Source organism: Pantherophis guttatus, chromosome 2 (assembly GCF_059756535.1).
Source record: "Pantherophis guttatus breed Tessera chromosome 2, ASM5975653v1, whole genome shotgun sequence".
Lineage (NCBI taxonomy): Eukaryota > Metazoa > Chordata > Lepidosauria > Squamata > Colubridae > Pantherophis > Pantherophis guttatus.
This window is the reverse complement of record NC_142064.1, coordinates 101,479,886-101,502,203: the sequence shown is the minus strand read 5'-3', so window position 1 is coordinate 101,502,203 and position 22,318 is coordinate 101,479,886. Positions and strand designations below refer to the sequence as shown.

Sequence of the window (22,318 nt, the reverse complement as noted above, 5' to 3'; positions counted from 1 at the left end):
CAGGCAATTTGTTGGCTCATGAATTGGGTTACTATCATGGTTGGATTCATTACTTTATTGCTTAGCGCAATGTGTGAACGAACACAGCCATTGTTACTCTATCCAACAACCTCACATGGGATTGTAAAAAGATTGCAATTAAAACATAGTATGGAGCTTTTCTGAGTAAACCCCAAGCTTCTGTTTTGAGAAATGCTTTATTTTCAGAGTGGTATTCAACAAGCCAGAAAAATATGGTTGATTTGCATTGGGATATGATGCTTTTGCTGGTTTCTTACAAAAGCAGTATCTTGCAGACACAGTTGTCACAGGGGCTCCTGATAATGTTTTAATCTAAGAATTTTTCTATAAAAGACATGCATTTCATGCGTCAATTTGCTTTTTGAAAGGGTCTACATGATAGTTCTCTGCAAGTATTTTTCTATATAGAAATTGTAGATTGATGAGCAGCAAGCATCTTTCATTCATGTCCAACTGACATCTGCTTTGAGTCACATGTCCATTCCAGATACCTGAGATCCAACAAGTGTCTCTTGTAGATGCGGCAATGAAAAAAAATGCACAATCCAATTAATTGTTTCTCAACTTTAGCATAACTAATTCTGGGAGTTGAAAATACACACATCTTAAAAGTTGCCATGGTTGAGAAACACTTGAGTTATGGCATGCCATACTTCTAATCCTGGGTGCAGATCTCTTGTTTTCTGTCAACACACTTCTTTTGGAGAAATCATTTTCCAAGTCCAGTTGGCTGGTAAAAGACAGAGAAAGGATACCTAATACACATTGCACCTTTTAATGGAGAAACATTTCATATCAAATCGGAAGAGAACACTTCAGATTGTAAAGCACTCCTGGAATGAGCATGTCTTTGACTTCTGTAAAGAGAAGAGAGAAACTGCAGCTAGTAAAGTTCACCGTCTAAGAGAATTGGCAGAATTGTGCGGAAGTCAAGAGGCTTCGGGAAGATGCAAGCATAGATTGCTGGCTCCGGCGTCTTTTCCTTGGAAGCGTGGAGCCCTGTTGGAAGGAACATTCACATTCTGGAGGTAGCTGTGATGGTGCAGAAGCTCGTTCTCCCCAACTGGGAGGGTGGCATCGAACATTAGTGGCTCTTCTTTTTTGTAACTGCTTTCTTAAAAAAAAAAAAAAAAACTTTTCTGCATAAAATAGAAAGTGATGAAGAGATTAAACTGGGTGGATAAACCAGATCCCGCTTTCGACTTTTTTTTTTTCCTATTTATTTCTGCGGACCAGCCTCCCCCCCCCCTCCTTGCTGTACTGTGCAAGAGAAAAGAGCAACGAAATCCCTCCAAAGTATTCGCCCTCACAATCTTATGAATCAAAGAAAGCGGCAACTAACTAACCAATCACAAGGCCGCAGAAGTAAGTGGAGGGGGGGAGAAAGGAGCGGCCAATGAGATTTGTCCGAAAACGGAAGGAAGTCGGGATGTTCACGGAGGGGGCGGAGCTTACCCACGTGTCCCACTCCACGCCAAAGCGGAGGCCTTCAAATCGAAGCCATGGGGCGCAAGTTGGACCCGAGCCGGCAGGCAAAGCGGGGGCCAGGTCGGAAAGCCCGCAAGCAGCGTGGGGCGGAGCAGGAGCTCGCCCGCTTTTTGCCGCCCGGTAAGTCACTCAATGCCAGAACTTCGTGCCGGTGGACAACGTAGGCAATTAGCCTAGGATGGTAAAAAAAAAAAATTAATGGGGAATCTGCTGGCACTTTTTCCCATTAACTCATTTTATTCGAAGGCATCGGCTTTAATGAAGTGCGATTCCCTCCCCCACGTGGGCAGTGGCTAGACTGATGTAGGGTTACGGTGGGGAATTGGGAGGCTTACAGGGTTACAGGTGAGGCAGATTACAAGCCTCTTGATGCAGGGGTCTCCAACCTTGGCAACTTGAAGACTTGTGGACTTCAATTCCCAGAATTCCTCAGCCAGCAAAGCTGGCTGAGGAATTCTGGGAGTTGAAGTCCACAAGTCTGCCAAGGTTGGAGACCCCTGTCTTAATGGATTAGCATTTGTATTGGGTTAAAAGCCTTTGGGGTTTGTTGCAGCCTTTTGAGATAGACTAAAAGCCTTTGATATGGAGTCCTTGGTGCTCCCTGAGCTTACTTATTTTCTTGTGGACATTTCATTACCCAGCCAGATAACCTCTTCAGAGCGCTTCCCGTATGGTGGCAGCATGGGTAACGAAACGTCTGCAAGAAAACAACCAAGCTCGGGAGTATCAAGGACTCCACAATTCGACCCTGAGCTACATAGATTCTCTTCTATTGAAATTTCTCAGTGGATGGTGTGTTCAAAGTCCTGCTTTTCGAAAACAGTCGCTTTGAGATTTGCCGTAGAGTGACCTGGGAGCTGAGATACCCTGATATTAATTTGTCCTTGTTTTGAGTTGTGATGTCTAAGAATTTATATGCACACATTTGAGATCTTGGCTTAAAACAAGGACAAGGCAATCTCAGGGTATCTATAGCAGATCTCAAAGTTACTGTTTTGAAAAAACTTTAACTTCAGAGTCAAAACTTTTAATTTCATTGTTTAGAAAAAAATTGCTGAATTTATGTACATCAAAGGATTCTGGCAATCTCAAACGATTCCAGCAATGGTTTTGATCACATGACTATTGTCACTTTATAAGATACTGTAATCTTCTCATATTTGCCTAACCAACCTCTCTTTAATCCCCTCCCCTCCATGGCCTCTGCCCAATTTAAATTCTATATCAGCTTAGCCTTTCTGTGCATTGGATGAAGTGAGCTACAACTCACAAAAGTTTATGCTTTTGTTAAAATTTATTAGTTGGAAAAACTGCTAGCAACTGCTATCAGCACTCCTGATTTTTCTCTCAGGGCTGGGCACATAAATCAAGCAAAATAGATTTCAGTTCTTCCCCCTGGCCTCCAGTTTTTAGGAATGAAGATTGAGTTGGATGATTCTTTGGTGGATAGCACATTACAGTACATAAAGCACATCCTTTTTTGCTATGGTGCCATTCCTGCAGTCCACCAACAAGTTGATTTTATGAACTCTTTTTTCCTGTATTTGATTTAAGTGATTAAGTATTCAGAATTTTGCCTGTTGGTGTGCTTAGTCTGAGATCAAATTCATGTTCCTGATATTGATCCATACCTATTAAGGATATACTGTATTTAAATCTCAGATCTATAGTGCGAAGTTGGCTTTGGGTAGGGCACTAAACTTCAAACACTGTATTTCATGTAGCGAAGCAATATCTCTGCTTTTCGTTTTAGGCTAGTTGTAAGAATTCTAAGGCTGTAGTACAGTACTTGAAAACATTTGTTGACATGTTTCTATTGAGAATTAGGTAAACCACCTGCTTGTTTACTTTTATGTTTTCTCTTAAACAAAAGACCTAATTTTTGTTAATGTAAAAAGATAAAAAGGCCATTCAAAAAATTATAAGGGAAAGTGTTTTCTGTTGTATGTGTATATACCCTATTTTTCAGTGTATGAGATGCACTTCCCTCCCCCAAAAAAGTGGGTGGAAAGGTCTGTGCATCTTATACAGTGAATGTTGCCGAAGCTCCACCCACCTGACGGCCTCTGCCTTCCAGCAATTTGCCTCCTTGCAGCAAACAGCCCGGTCAGCTTCAGCACAGCCCAGTTTAGCTCAAGCAGCTGATTGGCGGTTGGATCTGCCTCCCTGAATGCCGCCTATCAGCTGTTCCAGGCTATGGGGATTGCCGCTGCTGCCACCTATCCCCACCTGGAATGGGGCAAAAACAGGATGAGTGGAGGCCAAAAATGACGCACGGAAACCAAAAACAGGACACATGGAGGCGATAGGCAGTAGCGGCGATGGGCGGTGGCAATACCTGGAACAGCTGATAGGGCTAGGCAGTATTCCGGGAGGCAGATCCAACCATCAATCAGCTGCTCGTGCTAAATCAGGCTGTGCTGAAGCTGACTTTGCTGTTTGCTGCAAGGAGGCAAATTGCTCAGAGGCAGAGGCAGATTTTTTTCTCTTGTTTTCCTCCCCAAAAGCTAGGTGTGTCTTATAGTCCAAAAATATGGTATTTAATTTTGTGCTGGAGAGGGAAGAGGTATGGAAATCAAACTATATTATTTACCAAAACCATATATCTTACTGAATCAGTAGCAAGATACTTCATTTTCTTGCTGTAAACTTGGCTGAACCATTTGATGCAGGTTTGTTGCTTCATAAAAATCAGTTTTTAATATTTAATCAATTACATGACAACTGTACCAAATTGCAAATGCTATATATCCTTCATTAGGAAAATCCCAATATTTTGAATAGAAGAATGGAAGACAAAAGGCAAAAGAATACCCAAGACTTTAGCAAATACTTTCAATTTTATGTGGAGGACTTGAGACAGTAGGATCTTTTGGTTCTATCTTTCCATAGATAGGCATTTTGTAGTTTGACAGCTTTTTAAAAAAGTTTGTTGTTGTTAGCATTAAAAGGCTCACTTCTCTGTTCTATCAAATTCAGATTTGTTTGTACCAGCTTTCCCATAAGAACTGAAAACTTCCACATTATCTACAACAGTTTATAAGCCTGAGAAACATGTTGGTCTTTAAATGTCATGAAGGTTTTTGTATTTCTTACAAAGATTTTCCCTTCTTAAAATGTTGTGGTTTGGTTTTTTTTCTCCCAGCCCTTGATGACAATGCAGCAAAACTTTCCAGTCATGCTCGACGAAGGTTAGTTTAAATCAAAACATATTTCACAATAGTGTCTTTTTAAATATGCCTACCTATCAGTAAAAATGTTTTCAGCTGATAATTGGATTTATTATACTGGCAATGCTTATTATTTTTAAATTACCATATTGTGCATTAATGTCCTGAAGTATTTGGCCCTCTAGATCCATGATCTAGAGGGCCAAACCTATGGCACATGTACCAGAGGTGGCACACAGTGCCTTCTCTGATGGCACGCAAGCCGTCGCACCAGTTCAGTTCTGCTGTACATGAGCATGCGCCTCCCACCAGCAAGCTGGTCTTTGGGTCTGCTGCAAATGCGTGGGGGCGTGGTGTGTGCCAGGAGGCTGTGCACGCATGGGTGGGGGCATGCAGGCATGTGCAGGGCGTGCAGGGGTGCACATGCACGAGGGGCTTGCAGGGGGTCGCATACACATGGCATTTTGAGGCTTTTTCTAGGCGGGACAAAAGTCTTGTATTACAGAAAGTGTGGAATGTCATAAAGTGCTGCATGAACGGTTTTATCAACCCTGAGGTGCATTTGGTTGTAGCCAAAAGAACCTCCAATATAAGATTATATTGAAGATACTAAAAACAAATGTAAATATTTACAATTTAGTGTACAACACCTGGCACTTATTGCTAGGGCAGTAGTGATATGGTTTAGATTTGTTTTTTTAATGCTAAGTTTAAATCCCAAGGTTAGTTGTTCCTGAATCATATAGTTCCTATTTTTACTAAAGTGTGTAGATTAGCATTAGAAATTAATAGTGGTAGTGATTAATCCAAACCTTTCTGTAAAATACCAAATTTAGCAGCAACTTCCCTTTGAGTGATCTGCCAGTTCTCCTTCATCAATTCATCAGCCTTTCTCATGTAAAATATGTTGGTTTCTATCACAAATCATCCCTTTTGTACTTGATCATACAAATCAGCTCTCTTTAGATCACCATCTTTAGATTTTTTTTTGCCAATACACAATACTCACGTTGGAATAGTTATCATGATAAACAACCTTGCATATAGTTGTGTAATTTTAGTTGGAGAGACTTTTTTTGGTAGTCAAAAATTCAATTGCATTGCACTGTCAAGTATTCATTGCAGGTTTCCATTTCACAAACAGTAGCCACATAACATTTTTCTCACAGCAACTTCCCACCAAATGAAGTGAAAGAATTGATGCTAAAAAAAAACACATCAGAGCTTGCAACGCATCAGTACTGCCATCTACTGATGACCTATAACATTGGAGATGTTGCCTTTCATCCAACCCAGTTTCTTTATTAGGCTTTTTAGCAACAGTTGACACAATTTTCCTGAAATAAGCACATCCACCTATTTATAGTAAATGTGAAGAATTTAAAACGGCAATAAGGGAGAACCAACATATTTTTTGTTCTCAAACTGTTGTTTTGCTACTTAATCATTTTAAATATATTTACTCAAAGTATTAAATCCACATTCCTTGTTTTTACTGGACATAGTAGCCTTTTATTCATTCTTCTATTTCGCTTTAGAGCTGCAAAAAGACGGATTAAATCTGAGCAACTGCAGATGAACAAGAATCACCAAAATGTGACAGGTACATTGATAGAATCAAAAATATATTTCATTAAGCTTATTTAGGCAGGTTAGTTGGAGCTGTTACTATTCAGGGTTTACAATTGATGGATGTAGAGAGGCAATGTGCTTCCCCAACTTTGTATCATCCAGATATATAGGCCTTTAGTTTCCATACTTACCAGTAGCATATGCTGACTATACTAAAACATCTAGAATACTAAGCCATTGAGTAGCTGTTGGTCATTTCTTTTCTGTTAATTCTGCTAGTATTCAGAAGCTGGGTTCTAGTGGGACACAGTGTAGGCAGAATGAGGATGGGATCTGTTCTTTTCTTCCTCCAGGTCCAACATCAATTTACTGCAGTCTGTTCATGTCAGTCGCTTGGACCCAGGAACTCAGAGGCTCATTCTATGTCATTTTAAAATCTCTTTAGAAAGCTTCCTTCCCCCCATAAGAATATTGCTTAATGCATTGTAAGCCGCCCTGAGTCTCCGGAGAAAGGTTGGCAGTTGGCAGTTACAGGCAGCAAAAACCAAAGCAATTTAGAGACCAAAGAGGCCTCAGAAAGGAGAATAGGGACCTTTCTTATTTATTTTCAACTGATCTCCTGGGCAATGGAAAGATGCCGATCCTTCCATTGTCGGGCCAGCTCTGGATTACCTCCCAGAGGCCTCCCCCCTCTCTTTCTATGGGGGGGGGCTTAAACCTTCATGCATAAAAGACCTAAAGAAAGCTAAGGAGATTAGAAATGATTGTTATGTCTATCATGGGGGCTTTGCTTCTACAAAGTGACTGCCTTATTCCATCTCCCCTCCTGTATTTTTATCTCCTATCGCCCTTTTATGACCGGATATTTGGCTTTTTGTGAATCATTTGCTATCCAGGTTTGTTGTTTCCTGTATATCAGGATGAGAATTTCCTTACTTTTATTTCATCTGAGTCTCCCTGGATTTTCGCCTACTATATATATTTCCCACAGACTATCTGTATCTCTAATCTCAAGGATTGGCTATTCCATCTATGCCTAGGTACAACATTGAAAGAATAGGACTATAGCTGCTGTTTTTCTCCCTTATATCTGGTTGCCGTGAGAGGGTGATCGATGTTCACATCTGAGTTCAAAATAGCTCTTTCTACTGCTGATATGAGAGTTCAGCGGGACTAAAATGACTTGTACCTCTAATTGATACTCTCTCCACAGGACCCTGGATAACTAGGACATGCCTACCAGCTATAGACTATCTAGCTACAAAATGTACTCATTGGGAGAACTCCTCAAACTGCGAGATGCCCCCCTCTCGCAGGTCTGGCCCTCTTCTTTATCAAGGGCCTATCTCGATGACGGACTTTGGAGTCCGGAGAGATGGCATACAGCAAAAAGAGGGTTATGGGGTTTTTTAGGGAAATTTCTTAATAAGATTTTAAGGGATTCTGGGAGGGGGGTAGATTACGTAGGTTCGGGGGAAGACCCGCGGGGGAGGGTATCTGGGCCAGCCGTAGGGCGTGGCATGGGAGGTGTGAACTCTGGGGTCAAGGAGATGATTAGATCTTACGATACAGATGCCCATAACATCGATACTGTAGGTGGGAGGGGCAGATATGGCGGGAGCAGGGGGCCACATCATCCTACGGGAGTGCATCCTCGCTGTTTACAAGCGGTGGTGCGCTCCGACCCTCAAAGCTCTTCTCGTTCCCCAGGTTGTACGGAACCTCGGGCCCCAGGCCTTCGGCTGATGCTGTGCAATGCCAGGTCCGTGGTAAATAAAGCCCCCCTCATTTGTGATCTTATTCAGGAGGGGGGGTGCGGACCTGGCGGGTATTACGGAGACCTGGTTGGGCCAGGAAGGGGGAGCCCCCCTTGTTGATATGTGCCCACCAGGTTTCCGTGCTTTCCATCAGCCAAGGTCTCAGGGGAGGGGCGGAGGGGTGGCAGTTGTTATTAACGAAGGTCTTGGACCAAGGGAGGCCACTGTTCCTCAGACGGCTGGATGTGAGTCCCTTCTTGTGAAGTGGGGTCATAGGGTGCAGTTGGGCTTGCTAGTCACGTACCTGGCTCCCTGCCATGTGGCAGCAGCCCTGCCTGAGCTGCTTGATGTTATAGCCGCGGTGGCTGTTGACACCCCCAGGCTTATGGTCATGGGGGATTTTAACCTGTCATCAGTTGGCGAGACATCTGAGGTGGCTCGGGAGTTCATGGCTTCCATGACGGCTATGGACCTGACCCAGTTAATTTATGGCTCTACTCACATAGGGGGACACACACTGGACCTTGTTTTTGTCTCTGGACAGTGGTTGAGTGATCTCGAGATAGGGGATATAGTGATTGAACCCTTGTCATGGTCAGATCACTCCCTCCTTCGCCTGGACCTTCGAACTGCCACACCCCGCCGCAGGGAGGCGGAACCGACCAGGTGGTTCCGCCCCAGGCGCCTGATGGATCCTGAGAGATTCCAGATGGAGCTTGGGCCATTTCCTGAGGTTCTAGCACACGACTCGGCTGAGGACTTAGTGGCCGCCTGGGATAGGGCGGCGGCTGATGCTTTAGACCGAGTCGTGCCTTTGCGGCCTCTGACCCGGCGCCGGTCTCACCTGGCTCCTTGGTATACTGAGGAGCTGAGGGAGATGAAGGCCGGAAAAGACACCTAGAAAGCAGTTGGAGGGCTAGTCGTTCTGAATCCGACCGAACACTGGTAAGATCTCATATTAAGAATTACCTAGTGGCGATAAGAGTAGAGAAGAGTAACTACTTTTCTACTCTTATTGCGTCATCAGATAATCGCCCAGCCGCCCTGTTTAGGGTGACCCGCTCTCTGCTCCATCAAGAGACGCGGGAAGACCCCTTGGAGGATAGAGCTGAGGATTTTGTACAATATCTGTATGACAAAATTGCTCAGATTCATGAACAGCTAGACTCTGACTGGATTGATCCAGAGGAGATGACAGGGGCAGGTCCTGAGAATATTATTTGGGAAGAGTTTGATCCTGTGACTCCCGAAAGCGTGGACAGGATACTGAACAGACTAAATGTGACCACATGTTTATTGGACCCGTGTCCATCCTGGTTGGTACTGGCCTCCCGGGAGGTGACGCAAGGCTGGCTCCAGGAGATTATAAATGCTTCTTTGAGTGAGGGTGTCTTTCTCACCGTCTTGAAAGAAGCGGTGGTGAGGCCCCTCCTCAAGAAGCCCTCCCTGGATCCAGCTGTATTAGCAAATTATCGTCCTGTCTCCAACCTTCGCTTTGTTGCAAAGATTGTTGAGAGTGTGGTTGCACGACAACTGCCTCAGTACCTGGATGAATCGAATTATCTAGATCCGTTCCAGTCGGGATTCAGGCCCGGGTACAGCACAGAGACAGCATTGGTCGCATTGGTTGATGATCTCTGGAGGGCTCGGGACAGGGGTTGCTCCTCTGTCCTGGTCCTACTAGACCTCTCAGCGGCTTTTGATACCATCGATCATGATATCATGCTGCACCGGTTGGAAGGGTTGGGGGTGGGGGGCACTGTTCTACAGTGGTTCTCCTCCTTTCTCTCTGACCGGTCGCAGTCTGTGTTGACAGGGGGGCAGAGGTCGACCCCGAGGCCCCTTATATGTGGGGTGCCACAAGGATCGGTCCTCTCGCCCCTTCTATTTAACATTTATGTGAAGCCGCTGGGTGAGATCATCCGTGGTTTTGGGGTGAAGTACCATCAGTACGCTGATGACACCCAGCTGTACATCTCTACCCCAGACCACCCCAATGATGCCCTCGAGGTGATGTCCCGGTGCCTGGAGGCCGTACGGATCTGGATGGGGAGGAACAAACTCAGACTCAACCCATCCAAGACCGAGTGGCTGTGGTTTCCGTCGTCCCGATATAGTCAGTTGGCGCCATCTCTGACTATTGGCGGCGAGTCGTTGGCCCCCACAGATGGGGTTCGCAACTTGGGCATCCTCCTGGACTCACGGCTGTCTTTTGAAGAGCATATGACGGCCGTAGCCAGGAGGACTTTTTATCAGGTTCGCCTGATTCGCCAGTTGCATCCCTTTCTGGATCGGGACTCGTTACGCACGGTCACTCACGCCCTTGTCACCTCACGCCTGGATTATTGTAATGCTCTCTACATGGGGCTCCCCTTGAGAAGCACCCAAAGGCTCCAACTGGTCCAGAATGCGGCCGCGCGGGTGGTAATGGGAGCAATGTGGCGCTCTCATGTGACCCCCCTCCTGCGCGAGCTGCACTGGCTCCCAGTGGTCTTTCGGGTGCGCTTCAAGGTTTTGGTTACTATCTTTAGAGCGCTCCATGGCTCAGGACCAGGGTACTTACGAGACCGCCTCCTGCCACCAATAGCCTCTCACCGACCAGTTCGCTTCCATAGAGAGGGACTCCTCAGGGTGCCGTCGGCCAAACAATGTCGACTGACAGCCCCCAGGGGGAGAGCCTTTTCTGTGGGGGCACCTACCATCTGGAACGGGCTTCCCCCGGAGTTACGAAACATCCAAGACTTACGCATATTCCGCCGTGCCCTGAAAACATTTCTATTCCAACAAGCTGGTCTGGCCTAACTCTCCCTTTTTAATTGGCTTTTAAACTGGCTTTTAAATTGGGTTTTAAACCTCTTTAGATAAATTTGGATGTTTTTAATCTTTGAGCCTAAATTACTTAATCTGTTTCTTAATAATTTTTAACTTCTATATGTATTTGTATTTATTATGGCTGTTCACCGCCCTGAGTCCTTCGGGAGTAGGGCGGTATACAAATATGAAAAATAAATAAATAAATATAAATCAATTTTTAAAAAAAAAAAATAACCAAGTGTTCTGTCCTCAGTAGATACAAAAAGATTAACAAACCACTATGCTATTAGCTTTAACAAATTTTATAATGCTCTACATTCCTAGATGTAAGTTTGGTAAATGAAAGCTACTTTTGTGCCAGTTTGGTACTCCTATTTGTTTACCTCCTACAGTCTAAATGATATTTAGCAATTCTATTCAACTAATCAGCAGAACTTTAGCAAGATCTATCACTTGACATATGTAATCTTAGTCCAAATGAAAGTTCTGTGCCATAAACATTATGCAGGGCATAACAGTTGCTAGTTGAAGATGGATCAGGATTCCTCAGTTAAATATAAAAGATGAAAACAGGAATGGTTGAAAAGTAGTCGAATTGGATTCAGCTACTGCCCTGCTGGCATTGATTTTGATTTGCTTGGAAATGTGACCACATCACACAGCAATGGCAATCCCAGTATTCTCTGTTGCTGTCGATAACTGAATCCCACTGGTTATTAGGTGAGAACCCACTTCAATCTTGGTCCTGGCTTGGTCCCTCCCAGCCCTGAGCTTCAGTAAGATAAGGGACAAAATATCTCTTCCTCAAATCCCTTCATCTGCCTATGCCCTATTTCTTCCGCCACAATCCCCCTTCATCTCTCCCCTGCCTTCTGACAGCCCAGCTACCCTGCCTTCATTGGCCCCGCCAACCTCATCTGACTTTCACCATCTTTCTCCTTTCATTATTTACCATCTACATGAGATGAAGAACTCTGCTCTAAAGTATGCAGACAATTCATTGTAGTTGTTTCACAGTGTTCTATTGTCCTTCTTGGCAGCTAAAAAGAAAACATTCAAGAATGCAAACAAGGGGGAAAGTTCCCCAGAGGACAACCCAACTAACTGCAGCACTGATGCTGCCATGCAGCTCGCTTCCTCTGCCTTAAGGAAGAAAAGATCCAGGACCGAAGAGAGTGAAGAAAACGAAGAAGAAAACATGGCTTTCAGTGATGAAGATGATCTAAGTGAGGATGAAATTATGGATGACTATGGAGTTGCTTCCTCTAGTGATGAAGAGGTAAGAATATTTGGCAATAATGCTTTTTGGTGGCTGTAACTCAGATAGATGGAAATATTTCTTATTTATTAAGGTGGGAATTCTTGTGTCATTGTCTCCTATTTGAAATTTGTGTCTCTGCTCTATCTCTTGGGCCATTTTGTCCCTGACTTAGAACCCCATATTCTGTGTTGGGATGCACTGTAATCTAACATTTCAAAGCAGCTGGGCTATCAATACAAACAGTATGCTAGGAGACATGTATGTTTTTTATTTAACTTAGTTACTAAGACCAACTCTGGGGATCTGCCTGAATGACCAAGAAAACCTGAAAGGCTGAAGAAGATGTTTGCCTCTTGCCTAGGACTTTGTTACTGAGCAGAAACTGTCAGTTTTGAGTGTTGTGCAAGAGATGTTAGGGTGGTGGGAAGTTTGTTTTATTTATTTGCCTCCTAGCTTTTTCCAAAGGTTTGCTTTGAGCCTTGCTGAGTAATAATGAAAAATAATGGTCACTTTAATCTTGCTCCTTCCTTCCTTTCTCCTTCCTCCTCGTCTCACCCCAATACGTTTCCCCATCATTATTATTGTCCCGGGGAAAAGCTCTTCCACTGAAATAGGATGGTCTGCTGCAGCACCTTGAAGCAATTTCTTTTGAAGTTCAATGAAATGATTTTTATAAGGATCTCCTACTCCTATTTTGTTTTGGGATTTGTTTTATTTTGTGACTGGTTCTACTCTGTATTAGTGTTGCCATTACAATTTATAAAAAGGTAGCTGCATTCACAGAATGAGTACATATTTTATATTTTAAAAAACCCACAGATGGGATTCTCTAAGGCAATAGGCCCCAACCTTTTGGGCACCAGGGACCAGATCTATGGAAAATAATTTTTCCATGGACCTGAGGGTGTATGTGTGGTTTCATGCACTACCTAGATCCTGTGCATGTGCAAATGAAGCTCCACTCACTTGCGGGGCTTGTTTCCTAATGGGCCACAGCTTGGGGGTTGCTCTAAGACCACCCAGAATCGGGAAGCCTTCTCGGCCTAATCAAATGAAGTTGATGTTAATATACTTTCCCTTCCCGTTCCTTATATTGTAGATTGCATTATTCAGAGTGGGTGGGGAAAGGATACTCCTGGCCTTTGATTAAGTTGTTCTTTGTGTGCTTTTACATTCAGCTCCTGCCTATAGAACGAGCTGCTCAAAAACAAAAGATGGAAGGGTGAGTAATCCAGAATATCTGATTTGGGGGAATTGCTGAGCCTTTCCCTCTTACAATAGATCCAATTTTTCTCCTACTCTTTGTATCCCCTTGCAAAATGGTTTTTGTGTGGGTTGCAGGCTGGACATCAGTGAGGATGACAGTGAAGATGAGACACCACCGTCCAAGCAGAGGGTAGAGCAAGAAGAAGAAAAGGACACAGACCTGCAGCTCAACATGGAGGCAGAGGAGTGCTTCGTGCTTCCCAGTGGGCAGGAGATAGAGAAAGAAGATATCCTTATCCTGGTGGGCCCAGAGAATATTAAGGGGGTTGTCCAGAGTTGCTCTGTGCCTCCTCCTGAGTCTTTCCCTAGAGATCCCTTTGTATGGCACAGCTTTGTTATAGGCAAAGTTTCCCAACCTTGGCAACTTTAAAGCACATGGACTTCAGCTCCCAGAATTCCCCAGCATAGCTGGATGGAGAATTCTGGGAGTTGAAGTCCACGTGTCAAAGTTGCCGTGGTTAGGAAACCCTTGATTATAGGGTCTGTATGGTGAATTCATATAGATCGCTTAATACTCTGTTAAACTTTCCATAAAAGGATGGCAGTCCTGAATTGCTTTCTTGGAAGAGAGCTTAGGTATCAATACCTCTCTGAAACATTTCAACTCATTTCTTTTTTAGGATTGTTTTTAAATGAGATAAATATGTAATAAGTAAATGAATGTGGTGCGATTCCAGTGTGACACACTTTCACAACCAGTTTGTATTTTGGATGGTAGAATATGAAGGTTCAAAGTGCAAATTAAGCTTCAACCCCTAATGTTGCCTTATTGGGGTTCAAAGTACTTTGCTTGTAACTTTTATATTTGTGCAAGGGGACCAAACAAAGTACTGAGATTACCAAATCTGGACTGCAAAAGTATATTTTTGCTGTCATAGTTGTGGTTTGGATTTTGTAAACCTAACCAGTGGTCCCTTGTTTGGTAGGTTCCAGCTACTCTTTTGTGCCCCTGTTGTGGAGGCCTGAAGAAGTTTCTGATGGAATCCATAATCTCTGGAATCTGTATTGCAAAAGGCTGAGTAAGCTATTAGTAAAATCAATTATCTGACTTGGTATAAAACAGTTTCATTTGTGGTTGTTCCTTAATTCCTTTTCACTTGCTCAGCCTCCTGATCTCCAACTCATTCATCAGCGCATAAAAGATAATATGGAGGTGCTTCAGGATTTCAGTTCGAAGCGAGAGAAAGGACGCTCAAGGCAGGAATATTTATCCCTTCTGCATCAGGATCTTGCCGCATATTACTCTTACAGTGATTTCTTAATTGGAAAGATGACAGAACTCTTCCCTCTGTCTGAGGTACTATTTTTCTAGAAAGACTTTTAGTCAGAAACACAAAAGCTTGGTGACTGTAGTCAAGAACAGACCTGAAATCTTGGCAGATAATTATTTTGGTGCCAAAATTTTCTTAGTCTTCAATTTCTTTTGTTTGTAAGTTTCACTGTATTAACATGTAGATCAATGTGCACACATACATTAGCGCAGATCTGCTTGCTGCAAGAAGTCCAGTATAATTGTAAATATTCCTCTTCTTCCCTGAAATCAAAGCTTCTCCCCACATAATATTAGCTCTGGCTGACGAGATGCTTTTTGCCTTTAGATTATTATTGGGAGACTAAGAACTGGTCTTGATTTCTTGCATAGCTTCAGTTGACAAGAACAAAGAATTTTCAGTTTTGCCCTATTCGCCTCTTTAGATAGATCAGTATTTTTTAAATCAAGTGTCAGCTCAATTACTTCTACTCCATGGAAAAAAAACAATGTGTGTATAACCACTGCTTCTTGATGAGGAAAAATTCCCATTCTTTCATTCTGTCTGCTTTTAGCTGGTTGAATTCTTGGAAGCCAATGAGGTCTCTCGGCCAGTGACCCTCCGTACCAATACATTGAAGACAAGACGCCGTGATTTAGCTCAGGTGTGTACCTGAGCATCCCCAGCCCATTTTTTCTCTTTTGCCATGATTGGAAGAGCTAAACTGCCTCCTTTGTGTTGCAGGCCTTGATAAATCGTGGAGTGAATTTAGACCCATTAGGAAAGTGGTCAAAAACTGGGCTTGTTGTTTATGACTCCTCTGTGCCTATAGGTGGGTATCCCTTTTCTCTTTCTCCCCCAAATCCTGCCCCTATACATGCGCTCTGCCATTGCTTTCCCTGTATTTATCCCTTTGGTCTTTCCTTTTTTTCCCCCCTTTTAGGTGCCACCCCGGAATACTTAGCTGGACACTACATGCTGCAAGGTGCTTCCAGCCTTCTCCCTGTTATGGCTCTGGCCCCTCAGGAAAATGAACGCATTCTGGACATGTGCTGTGCTCCAGGAGGCAAGACCAGTTACATAGGTACTCACGTTTGTTGGGGAAGAATGGGTTCAAATTCCCCATTTTGGGGACTCCCACCTTCAAGGCTGCGCTATGCTCTCCATTAAAAGGCAGGCTCCTTCTGAAGGTCCACTTCTCTTTTGAAAACAGAAATTGTCATTCTCTTCCTTCTGTAGGAACAGTTGTAGGTTTCGTATTGATTTAGTTGAGTTCCTGCAACATAGCTCTCACTTGTAGGATAGGCAGGGAGTTGAAAAGGTTAAAAAAAAAAAGTAATAAGATCTGGTCTTTCTCCTCACCCTCTGATTTCTCATCCTCCAGCAAGACAGCCAGATGATGAAAACAAGAGTAGAAGTAATGCCGGGACATGAGTTTTAAAGCCTTTGACAGAGTAAAATATAGCTCCATGTTTCCCTGGACTCCCATATAGTACGGTAGCTGTAGGTAGAGAAATTAGAAGAGTAACACTTTATCCCCCTGTGTAGCTACCATTTTATTTTTTTATTCTTAAGAGGGAATGTCGAGGATTCAATGAGAACAGGGAGAGATATCCTGAGTTGACACAAAAGAAGAAGCCTGTTAATATTTCAACCGGAGTAATATTTGAATGCCTGCAATAAACACAGAAATGGATATGGTAGATTAAAGAATATATCTGGTTCTGTTCCCATTCCATTTCCCTAATTCCTGGCTTGAAAAGGATTTTTTTTTTTTACTTATTTGCTGGAATTCAGTAGAATTGTCATGGAGAATTGGACTTTATCAAGGTCTCTTTAATGTCAGACAGAGGGTTTTTAAATTGACATATTTTCTTCAGTTGTTACTGCTTCACGTGGCATGGCTAGGGGGAAAGAGTGTGCAAATTATAGTCTCCCCACCCCAATCCTGAGGTAATTGTTTGGTATGAACCAGCGCAATCAAGGTTTAGGTTCATCTCTTCAACTTCAGCACCTTTTTCTGATTTGAAGCCACTTGTTGTCAGTCCCACTAGGTGAACCAGATCAGACAATCAACTTCATAGGAAATCTGAAACTACTTTGATTGAGATTGGCCATAATAACAGAGTTGCAAGTCTGTGCTACATTTATTTATTTATTTTATTTGTTAAACTTATTTGCTACCTATTTTGCTATGGGGCTACTCTAGGCGGCTTACAATAATAGAAAGGAAGAAAGGAAAGAAGCGCAAACAGAAGTAAAATAATCTATATATATATAAGTGAAAACCATTCACGCATTAATCACGAAATCTCCAGAACCGTAAATCCTACAAACTTGAAATTTGCCTCTTGGCTTCTAGGTGCTCACTAAGAAAGGATTTTTTGAAAGGACCATCAGAGCATTAATATTTCCTATATTATTATAATACACTCTGATGCTAATTAGCTAGACGTTCTACTCCCACTCCCAACTTGAAAATAACTGGAGAGAATGGGATAGCATAGGACAGGCTTCTGTGGGGCAAGCCTTATGGAGAGAAGGGGCTAGAAAGCCTGAGGGAGAGAAGGGGATAGGATAGGAGATGCTTCTGTGGGGCCAGCCTGAGGGAGAGAAGAGGAGAGGAGAGGCTTCTATGGGACAAGCCTGAGGGAGAGAAGGGGAGAGGAGAGGATCAATGGGGCCAAGTCTGAGGGAGAGAAAGGGAGAGGAGAGGATCTATGGGGCCAGCCTGAGGGAAAGAAGGGGAGAGGAGAGGATCTATGGGGCCAAGTCTGAGGGAGAGAAAAGGAGAAGAGAGGATCTATGGGGCCAGCCTGAGGGAGAGAAGGGGAGAGGAGAGGATCTATGGGGCCAAGTCTGAGGGAGAGAAGGGGAGAGGAGAGGATCTATGGGGCCAAGTCTGAGGGAGAGAAGGGAAGAAGAGAGGATCTATGGGGCAAGCCTGAGGGAGAGAAGGGAAGAGGAGAGGATCTATGGGGCAAACCTGAGAGAGAGGAGAGGACAGGAGAGGCTTCTGTGGAGCCAGCCTGAGTGAGAGGGGAGGAGAGGCTTTTGTGGGGTCTGTCAGCGTTCAGAAAGTCCCCATCTGTCAGCTTTGGAAGCCATATTAGCACCAGAAGCTTCCATGTTGCCAGAGCCAGCCTGAGGGAGAGAAGGGGAGAGGAGAGGATCTATGGGGCCAGCCTGGGGGAGAGGAGAGGAGACTTCTGTGGGGCCAGCCTGAGGGAGAGAAGAGGAGAGGAGAGGCTTCTGTGCGGCAAGCCTAAGGGAGAGAAGGGGAGAGGCTTCTGTGGGGCTAGCCTGAGGGAGAGAAGGGGAGAGGAGAGGCCGATCTAACTACTCATTAATTTTCAAACTCTTAAGTGTTGATTTATTAAGCCCGATCACATAGTTTTGTAGCAGAGCATGGGTATTCAGCTAGTAGAACAATAAAATAAACAATGACGAAGGAACACAAAAGGATAATACATCAATATGATAACCAAAAAGATGAGTGGGTAAAGAGCAGAGGGCAAGTGGGGAGGTAGAATCTGCCATCAGTCCAGAAGCTTCCTCCATATGGAACTCTCCCATTTGGTCCCCAGGCCAACTGGCAGGTCTTATGTCCTCTCCCTTCTTGTACTCCTGTGAAATAGAGAGATATCTAAATCCCTTCCAAATGTTATCTATTGTGGACTCATGACATATTTCACCTCTTGTTGCTTTGGTAATGAAGCCTGCATATTCTTGTAATCCTCCTTGTTTTCTGCATTTCTCATAGGAAGTAGGGTTTTTTGCCTTTCAATTTTGTTTACTAAACCAGTGTTTTTCAGCCTCAACAACTTTTAAGCCGTGTGGACTTCAGCTCCCAAAATTCCCTAGCCAGCCTTCAAATGCCATAAAAATACTGTTGCCAACCTTGTTGCCTTGGTTGTTGCTAAGTTGTTTCATAACAAGCAGCCTAGAGGGAACTAAATGACATATCTGGCTTTAGGGAGGAAATGGAGAAATATTGTCCTCAACCAACTTTTTTTTAAAGACAGTCTAAGGAATTTAGAGATGTGCTGAATAACCCACAGAGAAGGCTACTTTATAGGAAAGGCAAGCAATCTTCTCCATTTTGTACAGAGGAGAAGGATTTGCCTAGGTAGGAAACTCCAAAACAGCACATTGTGTGGAAGGAATGGAAGGTTCTTGGGAGTTGCTGCATCATTGGTGCAAAGGCAGGGCTGACGTGCACTTTTCTGTTCTGCCCGACAGCTCAGCTGATGAAGAACACAGGAGTGATACTAGCTAATGACAGCAATGCTGAGCGTTTGCACAGCGTGGTGGGAAACTTGCACCGCTTAGGAGTCACAAACACTGTTGTGAGCCACTGTGATGGGCGCCAGTTTCCTAAGGTATGCTGCTACTGAGGACATTGGCCCCATGTGTCTTCTGGGATGAGGGGCACCTGTCCCTTCTTGAGGTAACTCAGGGGCAAAGCTGCATCAACACTTATCAGCCAGCTGCCTCAACCTTCTCCTGCTGAGCAGGACTCATGCCCAGATTGCTGAGGAGGGCAGGGAGGGCCAGACGTGGCTGGTTTGCTTTCTGCTCTGTGGGGAGAGTTTATTCTTCAGCTGTTAAGCTGATCAAATCAAGAGCAGAGAGAATCAAGAGAGAAACTTCCTTCTAAATCCATTTTTCTTCATCTTAAGGTATTGGGTGGATTTGACAGAGTCTTGCTTGATGCTCCCTGCAGTGGTACTGGTGTTATTTCAAAGGACCCCACAGTCAAAACTAATAAGGTAAATTTATTCATTCTCACTACATGAAGCACAGCAGTATCGGAACGGGCATGCGGAGTAGCTCAGAATGATACATCCGTTCTTCCTTCTCATAAATTGCTACAAGCTCAACCGAGGTGCCTCTCTAAGGATATCTGAAAGAAGTGAGAGATTTCATCTGGTCAGAAGTTAACACTTTTGGCTAGAACTGTCCCTTGGAAGAATTGGTCATGGAACTAAACAGTGTGAAAGGTCCACACTGGGTTGGTTAAGGTCTGGCATATAAATGAGATTAGTTCAAAGAAAAAGTTCAAAGAGAAATTCAAACAATTGAAGTTGCGGAGTAGTCTGAACTCTTGTGGAACTCTTGGAGTATATTTAGAAACCTGATAATAAAATGTATACTGCTGAATAAGACTTGTTTTAACAGGTTCAAAGAGTATAAATGAACAAAGGCAACCAGAAGAGCAGAAAAGTTTATTTTATTTTTGAAATAATAGCCTGAAAATAATTGGTTTGAGTTACCTGTTGAGATGAGTGGCTATAGAACTCAAATAAATTTTAAAAAGCAACAGCACAAACTCTGGCAAAATGAATGCTTTGACCAAATTCCTTAGCAACACCTCCAGAAAGCAACTCCCCAACTATGAGCACTGTCCGTGCAATCCTCTTCTGTCCACAATGTAGACCCTTGCTGATGGTATAAAAGTCACTGAGAAATGCAGAAAAGTACAGAATTCAGTCCCCCCTCTGTCTCCTGGTGGAAAGTTTGTAATCTCCCCTTTAAAAAAAAAAGTACTGAGATTTGTTTCTATTAATATTTATCTTTCTGTCTTTTTTCAGGATGAAAAGGACATTTTGCGCTGTGCTCACCTACAGAAGGAATTGATCCTCAGTGCCATTGACTCTGTTAACGCAACCTCTGAGACTGGGGGATACATTGTCTACTGCACGTGTTCAGTCATGGTAGGTGTCTGTTTTATTTGCTGTCTCCACTGACACTTTTATTCTGCTGGAGACGTTGACCAACCTGATTGCCTGTACTCTGTGGTGACAGGTAGAAGAAAACGAGTGGGTGGTGGATTATGCCCTGAAGAAACGCAACGTCCGCTTGGTGCCAACAGGTCTGGACTTTGGCAAAGAAGGATTTACCCGGTTTGTATCTCTTAATTCTGAAAAATGGAGTGGGGCAGTGGACATTAGCTCAAAGGCTTCAGGTATTGGAAATGCATCACTTTTTCTTTGCATTTATCTAACTAGGTTTAGGGAGCGTCGTTTCCACCCTTCCTTGAAATCTACACGCCGTTTCTATCCGCACACCCACAATATGGATGGTTTTTTTGTGGCCAAATTGAAAAAATTTTCCAATGCCATTCCTAAACCTCACAAAGGTAATGAATCTGAAAGCTTGCCTTTTTCAGAAACCTTGTTTTGCTAACAAACAACACCCACCAGGAATCATAAACCTGGAAATTAATTAACATCTTCAACCAGAATACACTACTTTGCTGGATTATCCTTCATCTTGCTATCCACAGAACCTATTTAGTTGACTAATAAGGCTTTATTTTGAGGTGGACCTGAACAGTACCTGTACATGTTTAACTCAGACAAGTATTTTGCTGAGCCCATGAAGCTATCATGCAGGGCCAAAAAAAGCTCCTTTGCAGTGTAGGCCAAGGATACCTTTTTGGATCCAAAGCCCTCTTGCCTGCATTAGACCCAAACGCTGCACACCTTTACAACAATATGTGTAAATGAATTTAACATTTTACAAACGTGTTCCAGTGAAGCTAACTCTTAAAGTAAATTAATCAACTGTAAATTATTATGTGGTTTGAACATCCTAATACCTTTTTCTAACAGCAGTGAGGAAGGTGCAGTTTGAATTAAAATGAGAATTGGGTTTGTACCACCTCTTCTCAGAACCTTTAGTAATAACTGGGGCCCAGAAATTTCCTGTTAAAGATGTTAAAACCTGAAATTGATTAAAAACTGAAAACGTCGTAATCTGATGGTTGCTCCTAATCCAACTTTATTTTTTAACTTCTAGATGAAGCGCCCAGTGAGGAGCCAACAATGCAAACAGTAAAAGATGGATCTGCTCCAACTCCAACTGGGCCTCCACCTAAAAAGAAAAAAGGTCCAGAAAGTAAAGCCAGTCAGCAGCAGGCTTCAAAGCAAGAGCTTTCAGCTGCAATCGCAGCCAGGAAGGAGGCTAAAGGAGAGTTGAAAGCTAATAAAAAGAAGAAAGCGCTTGCTTCCTCCAAGCAGAGCAATTTTCAGAAAAAGTCCAGACTCTTGAATCTCTCTTCTGGAGGACTAAGAGCTAAGTCAACTCCCAGAAAAAAAGGCGGGGTACAACGAAACCCCAAGTAGAAGGAGGCCATTATGTTTGATACACCATGGAATAATTGCTGGCAATTCTGGGGTGACTGGTGGGAGATCTTGACTACCAAGATAACTTATCCTGGCAAGACTTGTGCAGAAGGCATTTCCCCTTTGCGCTTCAGTTGTTTCATTTATTTTTAGCCTGTTGAAGGGCAGAGACTATTTGTATGAGACCACTACCTGTCATTAAAAATTTCCCTGATTCCATGATGTGTCTGGATAACACTTCCTTGTCATCTGCAGCCAAGTTCAACACTTGGGGCTATTAAAATTCTTGGAAGAATTTTGGAGAAGGCTAATACATATTGCAAGCAAGCACACACAACTTTATGCAGCGCGTAATTTGGTTTCATTTAATCATAAACCTATTTCATTGGTTCCTGGTTGCTTTCTGAGATGGTGGGTTTTAAAGGTTGCAAATTACGTATATGGAATTTTAAAAACAAAAGCTTGTATTTTAAACTTAATTGCACACAGGTGCAGCATGGTATAGCGTTACAATGTTGGACAAGGATTGGAGAGACCAAAGCCCTAGTTCACACTTCCTCCTAGTCCAGCCTTTTTAACATGATCATGG

The 22,318-nt window shown here is 43.3% G+C and overlaps 1 protein-coding gene across 1 annotated transcript; it reads left to right on the top strand.

The window, feature by feature from the left end:
- The first annotated feature begins 1,435 nt into the window (after positions 1–1,435).
- NOP2 (NOP2 nucleolar protein) lies at positions 1,436–21,948 on the top strand. The gene is made up of 16 exons (XM_087886486.1): positions 1,436–1,629; positions 4,655–4,700; positions 6,218–6,282; positions 11,863–12,101; positions 13,262–13,305; positions 13,425–13,576; positions 14,447–14,646; positions 15,174–15,263; positions 15,344–15,431; positions 15,543–15,683; positions 18,842–18,981; positions 19,282–19,371; positions 20,194–20,320; positions 20,412–20,505; positions 20,611–20,741; positions 21,404–21,948. The coding sequence occupies exons 1-16, from the start codon at positions 1,524–1,526 to the stop codon at positions 21,727–21,729; spliced, it is 2,079 nt and encodes a 692-aa protein (XP_087742612.1). The 5' UTR covers positions 1,436–1,523; the 3' UTR covers positions 21,730–21,948.
- Positions 21,949–22,318: the final 370 nt, after the last annotated feature.